This window comes from Zonotrichia albicollis, chromosome 10, assembly GCF_047830755.1.
Source record: "Zonotrichia albicollis isolate bZonAlb1 chromosome 10, bZonAlb1.hap1, whole genome shotgun sequence".
NCBI classification, from domain to species: domain Eukaryota; kingdom Metazoa; phylum Chordata; class Aves; order Passeriformes; family Passerellidae; genus Zonotrichia; species Zonotrichia albicollis.
Window position 1 is genome coordinate 36,864,602 of NC_133828.1, and position 22,691 is coordinate 36,887,292.

The 22,691-nt window shown below is 39.5% G+C and overlaps 1 protein-coding gene across 9 annotated transcripts in view; it reads left to right on the forward strand.

Moving 5' to 3' along the window:
* The window catches only part of KALRN (kalirin RhoGEF kinase), a 463,005-nt gene that overhangs the window by 203,597 nt on the left and 236,717 nt on the right, over nt 1–22,691 (forward strand). For all 9 annotated transcript variants that reach the window (XM_074548811.1, XM_074548813.1, XM_074548812.1 and 6 more), the window contains exons 7-9: nt 8,033–8,155; nt 14,901–15,092; nt 21,697–21,828. In XM_074548811.1, coding sequence (XP_074404912.1) covers nt 8,033–8,155; nt 14,901–15,092; nt 21,697–21,828 — 447 coding nt within the window. The remainder of the gene's footprint in view (nt 1–8,032; nt 8,156–14,900; nt 15,093–21,696; nt 21,829–22,691) is intronic.

Genomic DNA, 22,691 nt, shown 5'->3' on the forward strand with positions numbered 1-22,691 from the left:
ACTCCTACAGCATTTTCAACTGAATGAAAATTTCTTCTGAAAACTGAAAGGACAATCTCCATCTGGGGAGGAAATTTTCATAATTTACACTGTGTTTTCCATTCATGTGGCTGTTTTCTGTTTATATCTTTTAGTATTACATTTCCTATCCAACCAATGAATTAATTTCCACCTAGACAGCAAGCAGTTCTCTGTAGATGGTCTGTGCCCAGAAAAGGCCATTTCCATTTTAAGGAACAGAGAATCCTTTCCAGGAATGCCTGAGTGTTTGATGTTACTAAGTGTGGTGGAAAGGTGCAATATCTAAAAAGCAAGCAAACAATGCAGATGTATAAAAACACAACCAGATGTCATTAGTTGTATTTATATGTTCAGGATCTGTAATTTTCTCCCACCCTCAACCATAAAACTCCTACTTCACTATTCAACATTGTAGGAATCAGATGCCTTACTTTGTACATGGCTGTGGCTTGATATGTGTCAGGAAAAAAACACACAGATCTCTTACTCTGGCATTTAGTGGGAACATTCAGTGTGAGTATGCTGGAATTGGTGCTCTGCTATAAATACAAAGCTATTTGTCACGTCACACATCTCGCTAATTTTCTAGTGGGTTGATAGTTGGGCCCATTGTCTGGAATAATTTAATGTGCTGTAGCCTTACTTACTGTACTCTATGAATCATATACACAGATATTCATAATGGAAAAACTGTGTTCATGCAGCATTGAGGTTTACACAAATACAGCTGTGGGTCTGAATCTTCAGCTGGTGTAAATTGGCCTCATTGGAACGACACCAATTTATCCTGGCCGTGGACTGCACAGAGCACATGTGAAAGGGAAAGATCTGGCAGAAGGATTGGCTTGTCCGTCACCATCTGTAAACACGAGACAAACACAAAAACAAACACAACGTTGCATTTAGGCCCTGGCTGAGCAAAGCATTTAGATGTATGCAGAGTTCTATTTTAAAGCTGCAAGTGCTTTGATTTAATTAAGGCTATATTTATAAAGTGGCAACAAGAATTACAGCAGATTGGAGGTTTTTTTATTGAAACAGTTTTCATAAAATTTGTTGATTAATGAAAAAAAAATTAGATGTGCTATCAAAGTTTTCTTTAGGTCCAAAATTTATTCTGTAGCCAGTACCCTCCTACCTGAGCACAGCCATTTTCCTGGTGACTGTGGAGATATTCAGCCCACTGTAAGGGCCCTGTGGGCACTGCTGGACATTAATGACCAACCTCACTGCCAGCTTTTCTACAGCCCTGCTCTGCCTGGCCACAGGCCCTGCTGAGCCAGATACTGATCCATCAACTCATTTTGTGGATGACCTGAGACTTCTTCATTGCTGTGGGCCTGGGGCTGCATCTGAGCCTGGTTACCCTCACTGGGCCTGATCCTGGCCTGCTGGTTGACTTCATAGCTAAAGCTTGGACTTGTCTTGTCACCAGAACTCGTACAATGTCCTCTTGCTTAAGTCTTGTTGCTGTCAGTTGTAAACCTCAGGGGCTGTGGGACAGGCTCTGGTTAATGAGCCCCCTGTTCAACCTGCTGAGTCTTTATTTCTGGCTCCTGATCCCTTTGGGACCAGCTTGCCTGGACAGCCCGCATCAGTGCTCTCTTCTGCTGAATTTAGCTCAGGGGCTTGACTGGAGGGATTTTTCTGTATTCCAGGTAGAAGTCCTGATTCTTTAGACTGTTGGCATTTCCCATGTGCTCCTTCACAGAGGTGTTGCACTTCTGCTGACCTTTCCCAGACGTTTTGGTGACCTAGACATATGGCTGGTTCAAATTAAACTGTAGTTTTGATTCTAGTCTGGAGACATTGGGGGAGTTTCTTGAATGCCTTTTATAAAGTTAGCTCACATGCAAATTTTTCCTGGATCATGCCCTTGCATGTCAGTAGACTATGTGAGTACCACAAATCTGTTACCCAGTATTCTTTTTGTTCAAATGCTGGCTAAATTCAATTGTAAAAGATGTGAGAAATATGCCTTGATTTTTGTTTAATTGAGTTGTTGAGAATACTTGAACTCCCTTAATGAGATAGGAATAGACCTTGTAGCTGGAAACTTTGTAAACCTCAAGAGAGGCACTCTGGCAGTCACTGTTTTGTGTGTGTTATTGTTTATATTGTGGAAATATATAAAAATGAACTTGCTTAGCTGTACATGCTCTGAGAGTGGAACTTTCCACTTTCTGTTGTAGATTATTCAGTTTAACACTGGCTGGACAGTTTTGAAAATACCAAATGCACATGGACTCTTAAATGGACCTTCCTTTAATAAGCAATGTATGCTTACCTCTAGCATTTCCCAACCTGTGAATCATGGATATTAAGTTCCTTAGTGGTTGGTAAAGGTATTTGATAAAACAGATTTATTCTTTGAAGACCTTAAGTGGCTACAGTGCTTCCCTTGAAAAAAATTATGGGGTCTACAGATTGGAAGAGATTGGAAAGCATTGATCTAAAAGGGATTTCACCTGGCATATAATTACTGATCTACCCTCTCCACAACTACAGGCAGGACATTCTTTTAGATTAACATTTTTTGTCTCTTTGTTAGCAGCATATGGGTGCATGTTGAGAGAATGCATTTATGACTACCTGGATTTCAAAACCCTGTCTTGTCTTTTCCCTAAGTGCTCTTGAACTTGCTTTTATTCTGAACATCATCTGAGTTGTGCTTGTCAGAGCAAATCACGTAAACACTACTGGTCTTTGTCAGTATTTGTGCAGGGAACTACCAAGAGAAAAGATAGTGAGGCAAAGCAGAAGGTACTGACGTTGGTCCGGCAGCTGTTGCTCTCCCATTTTTATATCTCCTTTTCTAGAACTGATGCCAGAAGCACTGCACAAGTTATCCTAAATGATGTCAGCTGGAGTATTTCCAAAAAAGAAATAAAATCAACATTTCACAAAGTCCTTAGGGTTAGTCCTTAGAATCTCAGTTGGGATTGAAAAATACCCATGAACTAAAACAAGTGCAGAGAAAGACTGTGTATCTTAAGAAGCTTCAAAAGAGCTGGGCTGTAGTAAAACAAACAGCAGAAGAGACAATGACCCCACCCGGTCCACACTGGGAAAGGTTTAACACCTGGGAGGAATTTTTAACTTGTAGGGAAATGTTGACCAACCGAAAATGTGTATAGACTGGATATGAGCCTTATGTAGATCAGAGAGTATGTGAAGAGCTCAGTAACAGGAGCAGAAAGTTTTTGGAATTGCTTATCATAGGAGGTGCTGGGCTGTAGCACTTCACTAGCTTTCAGGTGGAGCTTCATCCCTTTATGAAAGGAAATTTTATCCTGTGGTTGGCTGCCAAATGCAGTGATTGGACCTGATCTGAATGTCCCTTTGGAACTGTTTTCTTTACATGTACCCTATATTGTTCCTCAAGATTATATTGCTATAATGGTTATCATTCTGCCCTTAATTAACCATATGAGTTTGATATTTATGGCTCAGAACTTAGAGAGAAGATGATTTGCTACAAGCCAGTTCATAATTAATTCCAGCCCTAGTAGAGTGTTCAATAGATTTGGGATTTATTATTTCCAGCATGTATAAACAATTTCATTAATAAATATGTTCAGTTCACTGGCTGCCAAGGCCATGAGGACTGTAATCCTCCCATCAATACCACTGGCATGGGGTGTGCTGCCAGCCATGTGCTGGGCCCATCAACCTGTGGTGCTCTGCACCACTGTGTTCAGAATCCCGTGCTAATGCTCCTCAGCAAGCACTGACAAAAGCCAGAAAGCAGAGGTTTTTATCTGAAATTATGTTATAAATCTCATTTTAGCTGATGTAGAGCTGGACTGTGCACAGCCTGCATACATGCTGTTCCATATCTGTGTGTTTCTTGTCTGTTCTCAAACAGCTGTTCTCACCCTGTTCTCACTGGCCTGCCAGATGTTACAAATCCAGGGAAAATATGGAGTCACATTCTCTCTCTGTAGGACTTATCCATGACCAGCTTGAGTCCTGCTGTTTGGTCTAACACTTAACCTGGATTTTCTAGTAACTCATCAACTATGATGACAAAACATGAGGTTAAGAACTTGTTGTTGCCAGCAGGACTGATGCTGGAGCTGTGATTTGATACCCTAATCTCAAGTGAAGTTGTCTCAAGACCACATCTATAATAATTACTGGTGCTTATATGATCACTAGGGACAGTGAGGCTAGATTCTTAAAACGCATAAAGAAGAGACCCTTTGGATCATTCTTAGTTCTTCTGACTCTCATAAAAGACTAATTTCCTTAATTAAATGTAGCACTTCACATTCTTCAGCACATGCATTCAATTTTCTTTAGGTATTTTTAGAAACAGGTCTACAAGAGATAATCACACTGAAAGTTTATCTTTTTTTTAAGTGTGCTTAATCCCTCCCCCTGCTTCCCAGTCACTGGAAAACTCCTAAGTACTTAACTGGTCTCCAGATTATCTACAGCAATGTGGAGAAGTGCCAGTCTGGGAGACACTGAGGACAGTTGGTTCATGTGTTTTTAGTGATGTAATGTCCAATCTTAGTTATTCTGTGCTGCTGTTTAGTGTGAATTCATGACTGCAGGAGTGATTAGAAGGCTTGAGAGCAGAATTATTTCACTGGCAGTCAGCATGACTCCAAGTAAGAAATCACAGGAATAATTAAAGATCCATTCATTTTGTGATAATCACTAGACTAGGTTTGTTAAGAGTCTTTTTCATGGATGGGATGAGATCAACTGATACAGTGCTGTATGGCAATGTTAGAGTGACACAGAAAACCTGTTTGCTGAGACACTATCTGGCTTTAACTGATCTCACGGGGCACATTCTCCACTCTTTGATATTTATTGTATTAAAAACTCATTCCTTTGGCAGGGAAACTGACTTGTCAGAGGATCTTGAACATTTTTCCAGGAGCCCACATTAGCCCCTTGAAGCTGGGGCAGTCCTTGCAGGGTTGAGAGAAACAGCAATTGTTGGGTCATTGCCATGTTCACATCTGTAATGGTGCGTTTTAATTAAACAAACGAGGCAGCACACTCACTTCAGGAACACAGGAAGCATCAGAGTTTCTCATGTGGAAAACAGGTTTCACTTGAAAGCTTTCAGGAAATATTGCTGGTAATATGGGCCAGGCCAGACAATGCTGACAAACCTTCATATCAAAACCTCCTGGCCACGCATTGCAAACTCTCACGGCAACGCACATTTCATCCGCTGTTTTTGGAGTCTCAACTTGGAGTCACATTATTATGAGAAAATAGTTTAAGACCATTTTGGAATTTTTGGTCAAAGAAAAATGTTTGAAAACACAATCCATTGTATCTCAAAAGTAAATAAGGCCCCATTTTTAGGTAATTATTTAAATCCCATCATTGTTAAGGAAATCTTGTGACCTGTGGTACTTTGTAATACTTACATATCTCATCATTGAGTTCTATTGCTCAGTGTTGCTCAAAACTCTTGAAGGACATCCTTTAAACTGTTGTTGTTATATTTCAGCTGATTTAACAAGACAAAAAAAAGGCAAATAATCTCTTAAACTTCCTTTCTTTTTCTTAATAGTTTATTATTTTACATTAAAAGGGAGAAGCATGGTTTAACTTAAGCTAGGTTCTCATCCTTCAATAAGTGTATAGATTAGATAAAGGAAATGCTCCCTATCCACAGAGCAATAGATTACTTGTTTGAATTGCTTGTCTTAAAAAGATCCTGATTTGGCTCTGCTGAGCATAAAATATTAAATTTACTGTTTATTTTTAGTGGATTGCTGCCAATTTTCTTTTCCCTGACTGTCTTTAGATTGTTTAAAACATTAAAAAAAATGTTCTCATCAAACATATATCTACTTACAAGAAATCTCTGTTGGTCTTTTCTCAGAGACATAAAATCTTGTTGTTAGGACTTGAACTTGGCTGTTATGGAATTTTCCTTTCTCTTTTACCTTTATGTTTTTCCTGTCTTTTTTTTTTCCCCTTTAAGTTCACAAGTGTGGCAAATTATGTTGTGCTGATGTTGCTTATTAAATGTTCATAAAGTGAGAAAAAGGAATCAGATGAGAAAGTTTTAATGTCTCCTCAGGTGTAGTAGGTAGTTTCATTCAGTTTAAATGGCAGTAAAGTTTGAAAGCTCTGACTTCATCCTTGCAAAAATTTTGTTACTTATATTTCCTTAAAAAATTCTGATAGACCTGATCAGCTCCATGGGTAGAAAGTATCCATGGCATTGATAATACTTTAGACTTGCATCTTTATAACTTAAACCAAATTCGGCTTTTAGGGCTATTTATCAACAGAAAATACAAGGCTGATGTAAGCTCTCTAGCTGCAAGTGTATTTTCATAAATAAAAGATTAAGAATTCAGGCGTATGTGACAGTTTCTTGGGGACCAGGTCAGTGTAGTGTGTCTGGTGACACTTGGAATGTTTATTTTTCTTTTGTTGAAAGGGATATTCAGTGTTATTTTTGCAAATCCCTTCAGTACAGCAGAGCACTCCCAAGCTGGATTGAGTGCTCAGCATGAAAAGCTGTTTTTCCTGCAGGAATTTTGGTGACCCATGCAGGGCCTTTTCTCTCCTCCCAGGAGCCCATCTCCACAGGGAATGGGGAACGGACCCTGAGCAGCTACAGCAACACAGCAGTGGGCTCTGAGTGTTCTTCAGCTGTCACAGGTCAAAAGTTGTTATGCAGTGCTAAAGAACAAATCAGCTTTTTATTGGAGGACATGTAAATGATATAACAAAGATTTGGACTGATATTTGACCCTAAGGTGGTTACTTAGAAGCTGCATCACTGCCTTTTTACCTTAAAACACTTAGACTCTTTACACTTAAAACACTTTCTCTAAGACTGTCTAAGACCAGGGACTGCACTGACCTGACCTGTAAAGCCTCCGTAATTAGTTTTTCTTTTTTGTAATGAATTAATGAGTTAAGCGAGTTTTTATTATTATTATTATTATTATTATTATTATTATTATTATTATTATTATTATTATCATTATTAAAGAGTCCTTATTAATGGACAGTTCCCCAGGTTACTGGGATGGAGATAGGAAAACAGGCTTTGAAAGGGATTCTGCAAAAAAAAATATTTGCAGAAAAGATGTGCGATTGCAATTGCCTGCAGAGCTGCAGTCAGGAGTAAAGAATGCAAAGTTCTCACTTTGAATGCATTTAGTCTCTGGCCCAACACAGAACAAGCTAAAACATAAATGCACTATCTCTTAGCTGGCTTGTGACAGCTTATAATGAATGAATGGGCTGCAGATTGAAATGTCACACTGACATGCTTCTGAATAAGAAATGAGTTTCATCAGCTTTATTCAATATATTTCTATCTGTGTCTGAAGTACTGAACAATCCATTTTGCTTGGGAATACATTTGGAAGTGGAAGAAGTTCAAATGTGTGCTCTCTATAGATACTAATAAAATACTTTTTTTCTTTTTTTTCTCTTCATTCCCAAAAATAATAAACGGCAGAAAGGCTGTGTTCTGACTTTGAAGTTGGAATAATCTAGGAAATAAAAGTGTAGGAAGTCAGCTGGCTATTTGAATGTAATATTTGGAAACTTTATATATAGATAAAAAGAAAGGGGTTTGAGAAAATTGCATCACTAATATTTATTGAATTTTTGGTCCACTTGTGAATTAAAAGTACTTTATCAACTGCTAGATCTTTGGTCAATGAAGCAATCCCTGATTACTGTTCCCTCTGCTGACATTTTTCTGTATATGAAATTCCCATTACTTATAGGACAAGACTGTGCGATCAAGCTTACTGAATAACATGTTTAATAAATTATTTTTCCTGACCTATCTTTCTGTTACTAGTGAAATTTGGTGATAACTTCAATTCTTCCATTGCTCAGCAACAGTTTCTTTTATTGAGGATCATAGGTGCGATGATTTTGGCTGTGTTGCATACACATCTATCTCAGAAGAAGATTTTTATATTTTGCACTGTCTCTTACTGTTTCCTTCCTTGTCTAACTCTGTTTTATTTCCCTCTCTCTGTGTGAACCCTCCTAGATGTTCGACTGGATCAGCCACAACAAGGAGTTGTTCCTGCAGAGCCACACAGAGATCGGTGTGAGCTACCAACACGCCCTGGACCTGCAGACACAGCACAACCACTTTGCCATGAATTCCATGGTGAGTTGAGGGCACTGTGAGCAGCACAGAAGGGAGGAGAGGGCCGGCACAGGAGGCCACCTCCAGTGCTCAGGGAGTGAGGGACCAGTGAGAGGTGATGTAAGGAAGGTCAGGCTGGCTGTGGCAGCAGCAGTGTTGCTCTGTCCAGCCAGACACTGATGTATGGTAACTTCCTTGAATTAAGAGCGGCTCAGTCCTGTGGAGTTTGTTTACATTTTGCAGAGCAAATACAATATTTTTTAAGTTTTCGACATTTCTTTGACTGGGAATTAATGAGAGCTGAAGGATGCACTTTAATAATTTATACTTCTCCCTCCACAGAGGGTGGAGGTATACACCTTAAATATAAGATACTTTTCAAAACCTTGAAAAGGAGGCACTAATCAAGCTGTCAGTTGTGGCCACAGTGGGATTTTGCCTTTTTCTGTTGTTAATTGGTCAGAACTTTTGAATCCAACTCAATTTACCTTTCTGTTTCAAAAAAGAAACCATCATTATGCCTTTATAAGTGCTTTGGTCATTTTCCTATTCTTTCCAGACATAAGGTTATTTGTCCTGGAAACTGTGCCTGCTTTCAGCACAGAAATGAGGACAGGATGCATTGATGTTTTGATCATTGCAGTGAGATGGCAAAATGCACGTATACCCCCTGCTGCAGCTGTGCAGTGCAGAGATGAGCCCTCTCTGAGCACTGTCAGCTCCAGCAAAGCTTGCTCTGAGTGAGGCACTCCAGCAGGTGAAACCTCCTCCTGCTGTGCAGGGTCAGGCTGCGGCTGCAAGGGGCTGACACCTCAGGGGTGGCTGACGGTGGTGTAAGGCACGGGAGAGCCCCAGGGGAAGGCACTGGAGAGCAGCTGACTGAAATGGGAAAAAGAGATCCCGACTACCCCAGGAAGTTGAGGACCCCACACTGCTTTCATCAGGTTACAGGCATTAACCCTGGGGTTCTGGCCAAATTCCAGGTCAGGTAATTAACTTCTCTGACCTGAATTCCACAGGCCACTTCCACCTAGCCAGCTATTCCTCACTTCAAGCACTGTGCCTCGCTAGGGCATTGCATAACAGTGGGAGATGTGAAATGTTTGTAATGCCTATTAATGTGTTTATTGTGATTATATCAGAGCAGAGCACTCAAAACCAGGCTCTAGGCACATGGTAGTTAAACTTGCCCTCACAGTGCCATCTAGCAAAATCCAGGATAACATTGCTTCCATATAACACTGCTGCTCTCAGAGTCCCAATAAGTAAATGTGTCCTGGAGGTGACTGCATTAAAATTCATTTGACTTGTAAAATATGCAAATTCAGTCATAATTCTTCAGAAATACCATTAGAACAGTCAGGCTTGAGGATTTCCCTTTATCCTTTTTTGTGCTAATAATACAACAAAACATGGTAATGTAAAATAATGGTGTCTAGTATTCTTTTCTTAAAATAACTGGGAGTTAGGCTTAGAAAGAGATCATTGCTGTTAACAGGAAATTAATGATTTTGGTAGAAATTTGATGTATAATTTAGCTGGATCCTTTTACATGCAATACATCAGCAACAGTTGGACTGAGAATAGCTCAGCTGTTTATTACTCAGAAGTATGAGTAATAAAATAATGAAATCTTGAGGCACTTTTTTTGGTTGTGGGGCTTGGGCTTTTTTATGGTATTGAATTTTGTTTTGTTTTTTAACACATTAAAATCAGTATCTATTGGAGATCTGGAGGAGGACAAAGTAGCTAAAGATGGCTGCATGTTTAGCAGGGAAAAAGCCTACAAACTTCAGTGAAAGCTGGATCAGATCTTGGATCTCTGAGGTGTTTTATTTTGGTTGTGTTTGTTTTTCAGGGTCTTTTTTCTTTACACTGTACCCATTGTCCTTTAAGCTTGGCATAACTAATAATAATAAAAATACAGTCTTCTTTTACAGTTCCTCTAGAAAATGCATATCCCTAATGTTTACTGGGTCATGCCTTTTGTTGCATGATCTTCCCGTACACCTCCATAGGCATGCTGTGACCTAAGCTCCCTTTTGGAAAAACAATTTGCTACTCTGTTTGTTACAATAATTCTTCCTTCTAAATGATCAATGTGGGATGTGGGAAATCATATATTTGAGGTAATAAACTGTAGTGTGGTATTTTTCTTTCAAATAAGGAGCATAGATTATTTTTTTTCCCTGTGATTCGAGGCAGTGCTTGTTTTCACTTCAGTTTCAAAATAAATTGTTACTCCTTATCACAGCTGTATAATGTTTATACTGAAGCAATAATACTTTTCACAAAGATGAATATTTAACTCAGACCTTTTTCAAGCAATATCAATTATCTAATAAATTCACTAGAAAACAAATCCTCAGTGTTCCAGTATGGCACAAAGCATACTAGGTGTAGCTCTGCACTTGTATACCTCGTGTACAAGCCATTTGTTCTGACCAAAGTTATTTGTATTTCCCTTGCCTGGACTTTTTTATGTCTAGATCTGATATTTTCCTTAAATTATGAGTTCGTGCTTTCTGCACACAAAAATGAGAGTATTCGGTGCTGATATTGCTGCTTGTCCTGTTGTCAGGGAATTACCTGACACCACACAGAGATCCATTTTATCCCAAATCACAATGCATTTCTAACACATTACAATTATCATGTAAAGACTAATAATATCTGTTGAAAATTCCCAATATCTTACCTCAATGAATGGTATTTTTCGGTATGTAGGCTGAACTAAAATGCCATCCAATATTACATAGGCTACATGTAATTGGTCTTGTTATAGAAACTTAAAGGTCTTAAAGATGTCTCATGAGGGTTTTTTTTTTGTCACTGAAATATTCTGCTTTGGATTTATGTGGTGGGCTCATTTCACATATAGTTTCTAAAGTCATGGTAGCACAGTATAAACTGGTTATTTTTTATTTTATTTTAAAGAAAAACCCTTCACCAATCAAATTTCACTTTCAGCTAATCTGCAGAACCCTTTTCTTGTAGCCCACCTTTGCTGCTTGCCATCACAGTAGCTCACCTAGTCCTCTAGGAAATGAGATGAACACTCCAGATTCCATGCAGATTTAATGCTTTCCACTGCTCATTTTTTGCATCAGGCATCCTTTTCAAAAATGTGTCACAAGAAAGTGTTGTCCCGGCCAGGCTTGGAGGGTTTCATTAGAGAGGAGGTGTCCCAGGATGCCCGGGAGGTGATCAGGGATGAATGCCTGTATTTCCCTGAGGGAGATCATTCCACAGTTGCAGCTCCACCTCTGTCAGTGCTCATTGCTGACACTGAGGGCTCTGATCTGGGAGGGACCTGGACGTGCACAGTGTTTGCTGTGCTGGTGGGACAGATGTGTCACAGCTGGGAACCAGAATCAGGGTCTTGCCTGGGTCACAGAATTGGGCTGAGAGTTGGTGGACAAAGAGGGGAATGGGAGCTTACAAGGCACTGCTCAAGGCTTTTGTCAACTGCAAAAGAAACTCTTACCTATCATGATATCCATCTACATGCAGGGAAATTTTGGTTTTGTTTTCCAGCCCAGTGGTTTTTAGAAGGTAAAAACTCCCCTTTTAGGACTGAAGTTTCAAAGTTGAAATAATGAGTTGTGTCAAAGTCATGGAACATTGCTGTATTTGAAGAAAATGTTCCCAAAGAAGTTTCGATTTCCTGTAGAAAAAGGTTGTTTTCATCCTGATTTTGATGAAATATTGCAAATAAAAAATTCCCATGAGAAGTGGCTTTGAAAAGCATGCAAGTACATGTAAAATAATTTTTGTTCAATGCTGAAAGATACTTATTAGCTAAAATCTCAGTGCATCCTAGTGTCATGACTACAGAATGTCATCTGAGGTGCTTTTACTTATAGACAATATACTGTTTCCTCATTTTTTGTCCTATTGTGCTCTTATATAATTATAAATGATTGATCCCTGAGTGGTCCTCTTTGGGGACCCCTCTCAGGTTTGAAAGAAAGATGAGGTTAGGTTAAATTTAAAGTGAGACTTTCCATGCACTTACTATTGTGAATTTTCCAAGCCTAAAGGAAAAACAAAGTCACAGACATTAGTTGCTGTATTGAATTTATTTCCTGTTAAGATTGAAAGATCTATATAAGGGTGACACAGAAGAAATCTCAATTCACTCAGTTTATAGAAGTGAACACACCAGAGGGAAAGGAAAATTTAACTTTGTGAAATGTCAACAGATGAATTTCGTCAGCATAGATTTTCCATTTTACTTGAGAACGTTACACATTGGCAGATAAAGATGCTGGCTTACAATGTTTGTTCAGAAATGTCTTGCATTTTGTGGATTGTGGTCTGTTAAATGTTGGGGTTTTTCCTGAAAGTAAATTATGGATTGCCTTGAGGCCATATTGCATTTTACTTCAATCTGCTACAGCAATACAGAAGAGCCCATCACAGGTGATACTGCACTTAGGTGCATTTTTTGCTAAAAAATGAGCAGGAGAAGCTCAGGAGTCTCTGTTTTCTGAGCCTTTTCCACCTGGTGCACAAAGAATGGAGGCATGAGCCGGTGATTCCCAAACTGCTTCTTGCTTCCTGCTGAAAAAGCTATGGAGTTAGTGGGTTGGTACCCTCCCATGAAAAATTCTCATACAGGAAAGAGACATTTTCATCCTTATTCCTGCATAAAAATACAACAGACATAACAATGTATAAAACTATCTGACTTAAGAACTAGAGTCTCAGAACATCTGCTACAGTTCAGCTAAATTTTCCTTTACCCTCCTGCTGGTTAACACAGCTGTGCACTGGAGCCATCGGGAGCCCCAGAATTCACAGTTGTTCCCTCCATGCCCATTGCATTGCAGTGGCAGAGATAAATAAAAAATAAAAATAAATAAACACAATCAGGATGAAAACAACCTTTTTCTACAGGAAATTGAAACTTCTTTGGGAACATTTTCTTCAAACACAGCAATGTTCCATGACTTTGGCACAACTTATCTAAGTTTTAGCACCTGTAGTGATGCTGCACTACTTTCCACCAGGAGGATTGACCTGAAATGCTGCAAAATTATCTTGGCTGAGGTTTTACTCATGAAGGATTTCTGGGAAAAAGGCTTAAACATTTAGTATGATTTCCAGTTTCTAACCTAGAGGGACACAAAGAAATGTTGGACTGTGGCTGGTGGTCAAAATTTCAAATCACAGTGTCTTTTTTTAGTATACTTTAAGCTCCAGAGTAGTTTTGATTGGTTTCTCTAGTTGTAGTGAAAAAAGGTGGCTATTTCTTAAAAATTAATCTAACAATTTTGAGCCAAATCCAATTTTTAAGAAAAGACTTTGTGATAAGAGGAAAAAAACAAAACTGAAGGCTGGGTATTGCTTTAGATCTGTATTATTTATATGACAGTTGTCACAGCCGTGGTTCTACCAGGGAGAATTGAGTGGCTCAAAGGGCTGGGGCCCAATCTTTTTCCCATTTTGCACCTAGAGTTATGATGAATGTACTTCATAGGTATCCCACACACTTTGCAGACATACTTTGCCCTGCTTTACAACTTAGTTTGGACCTGTGCCTACCTTGGCAGTGCTCTGTTGCATTTCATGTTTGGATTGGCAGATATCTTTCCACGTTTTGCTCCCACTCACTCTGATGAGATCCTGCTCCAACAAACACTTCCATCTCTGATTTATTATTTGCCCATGACTAATGCTGCTAAAATCATCAGGGCTGTGTCTGTCCTTGTGCCTGTGGGTCTTACAGATTCTACTCCTAGAAATTTCTAAAGCCCCTTGGAGTTATTTTAGAGAGACAAGAAAGCAGCAGTAAGTCATCATTAGCAAAACATCTCAAATTTTGAGATGTTCCTTTCCTCTAGTGAGGAGGAAGGAGAAAGGAAAAGTGCTTACATCGAGTGACTTTCCAGGAATCTGCAGGACAGCTGTCATTTGTCTTGTGATGGTGCATCAGTGTGGGACACTGTCATGATGGCTATTTATTTTCAGCTTGCATTCCTATGCAGAATGGGGGTATTGTAATGCAATTACATTGCTGTCTGAGGTTCAGTTTGAGAAAAAAACTATTCTTCCACTTCTTCGAGGCTGAATAAAAACAATAATGGAAAATTCTTATGAAAGAACAGAAAATATTACCCTTTTAGAGGCTTTCAAATCCTTCTAAATGCAGAATGGAGTTGAATAATATCTCTGCTGGAGAACAGCTTAAAATAGCCTGCAGAAAAGATAACATTTTAACTGAACACCATAATGTAATAGACATTTCTATGGAAACACTTATATTTCTATAGGATACCCTTATGAGCTCTTTTAAATTCTGTAAGACTTTTCCATTTGTTGACACTACATATCTATAAAGAATTATCTGACAGTTCTCAAAGGGCGTAAAGCAAACCTTTTACTTATGAATATGGGGACATAGCATCCAGAAATATGAATTTATACAACAAAAATATCAGGAATAATACAGAAGCAAGAGTAACAGGTGAGTGAGTAGCTGAAGTATGGCAAATTAGTTTTACATAAATAAATTCAAGGAGAGAGGGGGAGATAACAGTGTTAGATAATGGCATAGATGTACAGAAAGAATCCAGAGGGATGTGTTTTTAGAGTGGAAGGTATTCTGCCTGCTATCCATGCATACTGAAGCAGGTGGCTGATTGCTCTCACTGAACTGCTTGGCTTTACTCCAACTGATGGTGCTTGGAATGTGTAATGAATGCAGAGGGTGGTCACAGTTCTTCCTTCTCTTTATTTATGTGTGCTTTTTAATTTTCAGAATGCCTATGTCAACATCAATCGAATCATGTCTGTGGCGTCGAGGCTCTCTGAGGCAGGCCACTATGCTTCCCAGCAAATCAAACAAATTTCCAGCCAGCTGGATCAGGAGTGGAAGAGCTTTGCTGCAGCTCTGGATGAGCGCAGCACCATCTTAGCCATGTCTGCTGTCTTCCACCAGAAAGCTGAGCAGGTGAGTGGCTCTGGGGAGGGACAGAATGGTTCCCTGCTACCTCAGTAAAGATGATGCTGCAGTTGTTGCTTTGTGGGTTTTGGCTTCTGTGCAGTGAGGCTGAGAGCTTTGTTCTTGAGGGCTCAGTGTCCCAATAACTAACAGTAATATTTCCACCCTAAAAACAGCCCATATCCCTTTGTGGGTAAGACATCTTTTCACTTTATTAATCTGATCATAACTGAAGTACACTGGTGCACTAACAAGCTGTTTAATTTCTAATATTTCATTAGTGCTGTGAATAAGCTCAGGATTATTATGGTCAGGAAAACAGTATCTGCACTCATGTATATGTGCTATGTGCAGAGGAATATTGCACACATGACAAAGGTGTAGAACAGCAGGCAATTTCTGGGAGCAAAAGAATATTATTGTTAATGAATATTACGGAATTCATTCCAACACTTACAGTGCTCTCCATAGCCGCAGACTTTGTTAGAGCTCACTGAGCAGAGATTTCAGAGACGGCTGTGAACATCAAAGAAAATTTTCCATACCCCTGAACTCTATTTTGTGTCTTTACCTCGTACTAGAACTGTTCCATAGTTCATAGCTAGAATAAAGATTTAAAATGTCACTGAATAAACCTTGTGCTTTTTTTTTGCATCTAAGCCAGGTTCACCTAATGATGACGCTTCAACATCGATGATATGTTGATTACATTAATTTTCCAGTGACAAACACTGCTTTGGGGCTCTCTTCAATGTTTGTGTGCTTGTTTTTCCAAGTAGTTAATACCAAAGTTACTAAGTGGGTGTGCTTGATATTTATAAAATAACCCATAGTTATTTTATATTTCAACCCATAGTTGAAGCATCTGAAAGGGAAATTGTAAGAGCTAAGAAGGAAACTGTGTCTGTTAAGCCAGAATATACGCGTAGAAAAGGTTATCTTAAAGAGTAAAGATTTTGCCCATTGTTTATTTCTGACTGTGAAATTACAATGGATTTTTCTTTATTCCGTGCTTCTTATTGACAACAGGCAATAGCATAGAGCAATTACTCACCCTACTGGGCATTTACTCATGTAAGCACACTCAGTGCTTTTGATGGGACTAATAATGTATGAAGATGCCCAGTACAAAACCTTTCATCTCCTTACAATGGGCACTGTAGTGATTAGGTGTAGTCTTCATGTTAGTAATTGGTCAATCATCATATATTCATAACGGAAAATCAAAGAAAGAATATATATGCAGTCTGTAGTCACAGTGAAAATGTTAGGGTTTATTAATGAATTAGATAGTTCTTGTTTACTTGGTTATGTTTGGGGTAGTTTTTACCACTTCCCTCCCCTTTTTTTTTTAATGAGTGACTCCCAATCTTTCTGAAGTGTTAGTCTTGTTTGCTATCTTTGAGGTGCTGCTGAGATATGGTGCAGCATGAAAGATAATAAACTAGAAAACTATATTGACCTGCCTGTCACCTCTTCCCAACAAACTGAAGTTTGTGCTGTCTGACAGGAGCCAATTTCTAATTATTAACAGACAGGAAAATTTGCTAATTGTGCCATAAGTTGCTCCTCACTTGCGTAAGAGAAGATTCAGTGGGAGAGAAATGCTGAAGTGGAACCTGTGAACTCAGCTACAAAAAAGAAATGTGAATGTCACTGTGTCCATGAGCCAGTACTAAAATTTCATCCCTGCCTTAGTAACTCTGGCATAAACCAATGCCTTGAGCTAATAATTTGGTCATTTAACCTCTGTATAGTATAAATAGTGAGGTGTTTGAGATTTGGTCTGTAACTAAGTCTGTTGTCTATCAAATATTAATTCCAAATGTGACTCTTTATTAGTTGGCATCTGCCAGGGTTTTTTTTTTTGAACTCAAATCAGGGCTTCATTATTTTACAGTAAATAGGGCTTACTGTCAAATAGGGCGCTATTGTGAAGCAAAGATACAGATAAACCCACTATTTCCTCTGTTGCAGATCAAATCTATTTTTGCTCCCTTTGTTCTCTCAGTAAGGGTAATCTTGTGCAGATGCAGCCATTTCTCCCAGTGAATCCCTGCTTCCCTCTCACTGATCCCTGGTGCTGATTGTCATTCCTTCTCTGGTGCAATAAGCTGCTGCAGTCTCTTTGTTCATCCCTTCCTGCTGATTGAAGGTCTCTGTGATGCCAACAGGAAGCCAGTCTTCTAGGACCATCATCTTTCAGCCTCTGGCACACCCAGCCTGCAAGGGAGTTGTTGGCTGGGGACAGAGATTTATGAAATATCTATAATATGCAATCTGAGCAGGAAGAAACTTGTTTTCTCAAGGTCTTTTCCTAAAGACCCCACACAGAAAACTGCACAGAATGCAATTTGTCTGGTTTGGAAGGATGAAAGGCTAAGTCAACCCTGCTGGGAATTGAACTTCACATCTGTCTTCTTGTGCCCTGGAATCACAGTGCTTTCCTGGCTTTTATTGCAGATACATGTGGCATGTATGAATGGCACTCAGCTACTCAGCTGAATTCATTCCTGGATGAATGAATCCTTTATTTATTTATTTTTCCTTTTTTTTTTTTTTTTTTAGTGTGTGTATGCATACTTGTCCTTCTTAAATTTTTAAGCACAGCTACTACGTACTAAACCATCACCAAGAAAACAGCAAAGAAAAGGAAAAAATAGAAGAAAAGAAAGAAAACAAGACAAACCTTGCCAACTACATAGCCTCCAGCTAGGCAGACTTCAACACAAGTGTCTGATCAAAGGCCAGTAGACTTCACTCAAAACAACCATTTTGTCCAGGTCAAGGTACCACTCAACAGATTCACTGGAGGTGTTCCCAAATGTCCTCTGATTCCACCTGCTACAAATCTCTCAATTCTGTGGTGTTTTCTTCCTGCTTTCTTTTTTCTTTAATTTCCTCTCCTTTTCTCATGCTAACATGGAGATATTCTAGAGCTAAAGAGAATCTGCTTCTCTGGGTTTATGTATGTCTGAAGCTCTTCAAAGTGTCAGGAGGACGTAAGACAACATGTCTTATCTCACTGAGATTTCAAGAGAACTTGCTGATTTACTCCAGATGAGATTCCAGCTCGCCAACCACCAGATGGAGGAAGCACCCACACAGGTGTCCTCCCCATTTTGGATGCAATCTCTGAATGAGCTAAAGTGTTCATAAGATGTTCACTGTACACCTCCTGTCAGAATGAACAAATTAATGTTTGGAATTAGCCAGGAGGTCTCAACCAATTAATTCTGGCTCAGAGTCTACCCTTAGAAGTGCATGAGCAGAATTACTGTTTAAGGCAGTAGGTGTTAAGTGCACACATTGGGTATTTATGGTGATTCTCAGAAAAGTGACCCCTGACCATTTGTTTCATATTACTTTACTCCCCAACCAGGAAGATTATTGTTATCATCTCTCAGCTCTGCCTGGATCCCTCTAAGCACATCTTCAACTCCCTTGTGTGAACCAAAGAAAAGAAAAGAAAAGAAAAGAAAAGAAAAGAAAAGAAAAGAAAAGAAAAGAAAAGAAAAGAAAAGAAAAGAAAAGAAAAGAAAAGAAAAGAAAAGAAAAGAAAAGAAGAAAAGCCAGTTAATATTGATAAGATGCAAGGCTTAAGACCAAGATATATAGGGAAATTCCAGAAACAGCATCAGGAAAAATACAAGTAGCTTCATACAAAAAATTGAAAAATTCACGGTAGCCAGAGGTATTAAGAGTCACTGAGGAAAGATGTCTTCCCATCTTTCCCCATAGCCATTCTGGCATGAAAGCACACTAGAACTTTGTTTTAGATTTTCTGGGTCCTGGTGAACTCACCCTGGTTATCTGGCATCTTGCACACAGAGGCAAAGAGTGAGCAAGAAATCTAGAGAAATGCAGAGTACAAAATGTCTGAGCTGTGTTTTGCAGCAACCACCTGGTACAGCAGAGCAGTCCCTGAGGAAAATTAATAAATCTGAGAATCCTTTATTACCTGTTAGAATTTGCATACAGATTTTGCAAATCAGGTTGGGATTTAGAAGTAAGTGTAGGTCATAATTTTAAAGGTGCTTTTGGATTGGATCAGAGACACAAAGGTACTGTAGGGACTTCTTTAATTTTTGAGAGACATTCTTCCTAATCTTTCCTAAATCCTTGTAAAGCATGGACAATTATTTTAGCCTGTCATTTCAAATCATATTTAAGGGGTTTTTATCTTCCCAGTAGGGGATATTCTAGTCAATAAACTAATTACAAATGTAAGCATTTCATTTAAATGGTATTGAGTTCTAGTATACAGTAATGACTCCTGTTCCAAACTAACAGTTAGTAATTTATAATTTTAAATGCAAGTTTTTGCAACTCAGTCAAATGGTGATTTTGTGTTGTGATAAGAATTTGCTTGTAGCATGAAGGGTTACATTTAAATAATTTTTGTCTGCCACAGTGTGTGACAAATAATAAAAATTAACAAAGCTGCTCTTTTGAAAATATCCAAATCAATAGTGCTATGGCCTAAACTAACACTTTGCAACAATCCATAAAAAAACCCTATTTGCTCTTCCTGAATGACTCTGCACACACAGCACAGACCACTCTGCACTCTTTCAGAATATCAAACTCTGACAAGCTGCATCTCTTTAAACTTTTTAAAACAGATGATGTCAACTGCTCTTGCTAGTGGCAGAAGCAAAATTAACAAAGTAATTGTGACATTGTCTATGTACAAAAGATAGATGCAAACCAGCAAGGTGGACATGTGCAGTGGATCTTCCTGAGACTTCTCCCATGAAATGTGCAAATCACAGTCTGGAGATGTGACAATAGATGAGTAACATGACTGTAAGAGCTTTTACTGAAGTGGGTAGAATCAGCATTTTTGATAAGAACCGTAACAGTGTGATTGCAGCTGCAGGAGCACTTGTCTGTGAGGTGTAAAGGTCTTTTGTTCATTGTTTTGACAAAGAGGTTCATGGAACAGCCCCAAAACGGATTTATCCCAGCTCTCTTCTCTTAAACTGCATCAGAAATCATGTGAATTCCATTACTTTGGCACAAAATGTGATGACTTCAGCTTTATGCAGGGATGTTTGGGGATTTCATCTGAACAGATTCAACAGATCATAAGTCAAACCAGTACAGGAGAGCCTGCCATCCTTGCCTCTGGCTTTCTAGAAAGCACAGTGCTCACTGGTAGATTTGTACTTTATAGACATGAACTCTTAGGAATTCATCTTTTGTCACAAATCTTTGTGCACAGAAGTGTTTACAGTGCAAACACTTTAGAGCCTTGATTACACAGCAGCATCGTGAATAGCTTTACACTACCAATAAAAAAGGGTGCTGATGCCAGAGACAGAGTTGAATTGGAATTCTTTGCTTTAAATCTCACAGCCCTTCATGCTGTGAGTGAGTGCTTAACTAACAATCCACAGGTGAGCACTTCAGGAGGTGACAAAGCTGTGATCCTGGGGTGCTTTTGTGGCATTATACATTCATCCTACAGGACACTACATCTGTTATATAATTAGCTGTTCTTTTTTATAAATGGCCCAAGGTGTGGCAGGCTGGTTTAACAGAAAGAAGGAGGAAGAGAAAGCATTAATGAGAAGTAATGAGGTGGCATTAGGCAGCTCATATGGACAAAATATGAACTTGTGAGCTGTGTCATTGAAACAAGCTCTGCCTAAAAGAAAAACAGGGTGAGAGTCTTAGAGACTAAATTCCTCTTTTCTTTTACAGAGCAGGCAGCACCCAGGAGAGCTTCCTCAGTTTGTTCTGCCAAAGTGCATCAGCATTGCTCTGGAGGCCTTTAGAGTAGAAAAAAAAATTTTTCCACCCCTTTGCACCCCAAAGTGTTCAGTTTCTGTCTGGCTGTTAAGGCTTCCAACCAAGGTACTAAACTATATCAATTGCAATGGCAATGTTTTTTTTTTTTCTCCCTCTTTATGGACATCTGCCCACCAGGAACTGGACTGAGACCAGCAGCTCATTTTGTGCTGGCTGCCTTGCAGCCATCAGATGGTAATGGCATCTGATCACTGCTGACCTGGGCCAGAAGCACATGGGACACAGGGGCTTAAATCCTTGGCATCCTTATAGCAACCCCACCAAGCTGGACCTGGGATGGAGCTCCTTGGATGCAGCCTGTTTGCCTTTCACTGAAATGAATCTCAGCAGTGATTTTAAATGGGAGTTTTCCCATGTCAGTAGTTTTAAGGATAGGTAAATGAGGGCAGACAGACAAATGAGACAATGCCAAATGCAGCTGGAGCTGTCACTGTTCCCTTTTGTGCTTCACACTGGTGTTTTTTCTCTAAACACGTTGCAGCCTCCCTTTTGCAGTGTGGTAGCCTCCCTGATGGTGTGCAAGGGCTTTTAGAATGGGTGTTTGCTGAACCTGCTTAAATAGGCATTTATTTTTAACCCAGAAGAAACAGAAAACATTCCTTTGGATCTAGGCATCCTTCAGAGTACTGAGGAGGTGACAGGAATGTGCCTTTCCAAGGTGCCCAAAAGGACTCCTTTGTAACTTCTGTGTTCTCCTCAGTCATTGCTGCAGTCATGTGTAGCACTCTGCAAAACTCTCTAATGTTGGTGAGGTGTTTTGTGTCACTGTTGCTCATTGCTCCTGGAATTGTTTCAGTTCCTTTCAGGTGTGGATGCCTGGTGCAAGATGTGCAGTGATGGAGGCCTCCCCTCAGAAATGCAAGACCTGGAACTGGCCATCCACCACCACCAGACCCTCTACGAGCAAGTGACCCAGGCCTACACGGAGGTATGTTCTTCCCAGAGCAAATGTGAGTGTCTGCTGAGTGATAACAGACACAAGGCTGCATTTAGGAACTTAGCTTTTCTAAGTGAGGTAGGGCTTCCTTTCCATTCCTGCAGCTCTTTCAAAGATAGAGTCAGACCTAATCCCGGGCTGTGGCACATGACTTGCCAGCAATTTGCTTGTAAGGCAAGAACCAAAGGTCAAATCTGAAATCATACAGAAGTGAAATCTAGAACTAGTGTTGGCACCCCAAAGAAGAGGCATTTCTCTGTCTCTGCTGAATTGGGAACTCCTTTTTGCCACCAGCACTTTTACTCCTTTTGCTTTCCTTCTGTGGATGAGTCCTGGCTCTAGCACAGGTATGCTAATGGCTCAAAAGATGCCAAAGGCCTTTTTATTCAATGTACAGAGAGATTTAAAGTCCTAATTGCAACAAAATGCTCAAAAGACTGCTTTAGATAGAATCTAGAATCATTGAGGCTGGAAAAGACCCTTAAAATCCTGAGTCCAACTGCTGAGCTAAAACTATCATCTACCACTAAATCCTGCCCCTAAGCACCATCAGATGTATTTGTATATACTGTTGTAAAATATCTCCAACCTAAATAGGGTATGTGCTTTTTTCCTTTAAAAGAGGATGCCAAGAATGCTGAGACAAATTCTCTGGAATTTTGTCAAAAAAACCCACATGAAGTTCTTGCTTTTTTCCCCATTCAGGCTACAGCATAAAGTAAAAGCTACTGACAAAAAGACAGTTTCCCTGTGCTGTGCTGGAGTGTCTCTCTGGCTGTGAAGGGATTTTGGGGATTTTGCTCCTTACAGGGTTTTCCAAGCTGGACTGGAGGACTCTGGTAGTGTTTGCTATA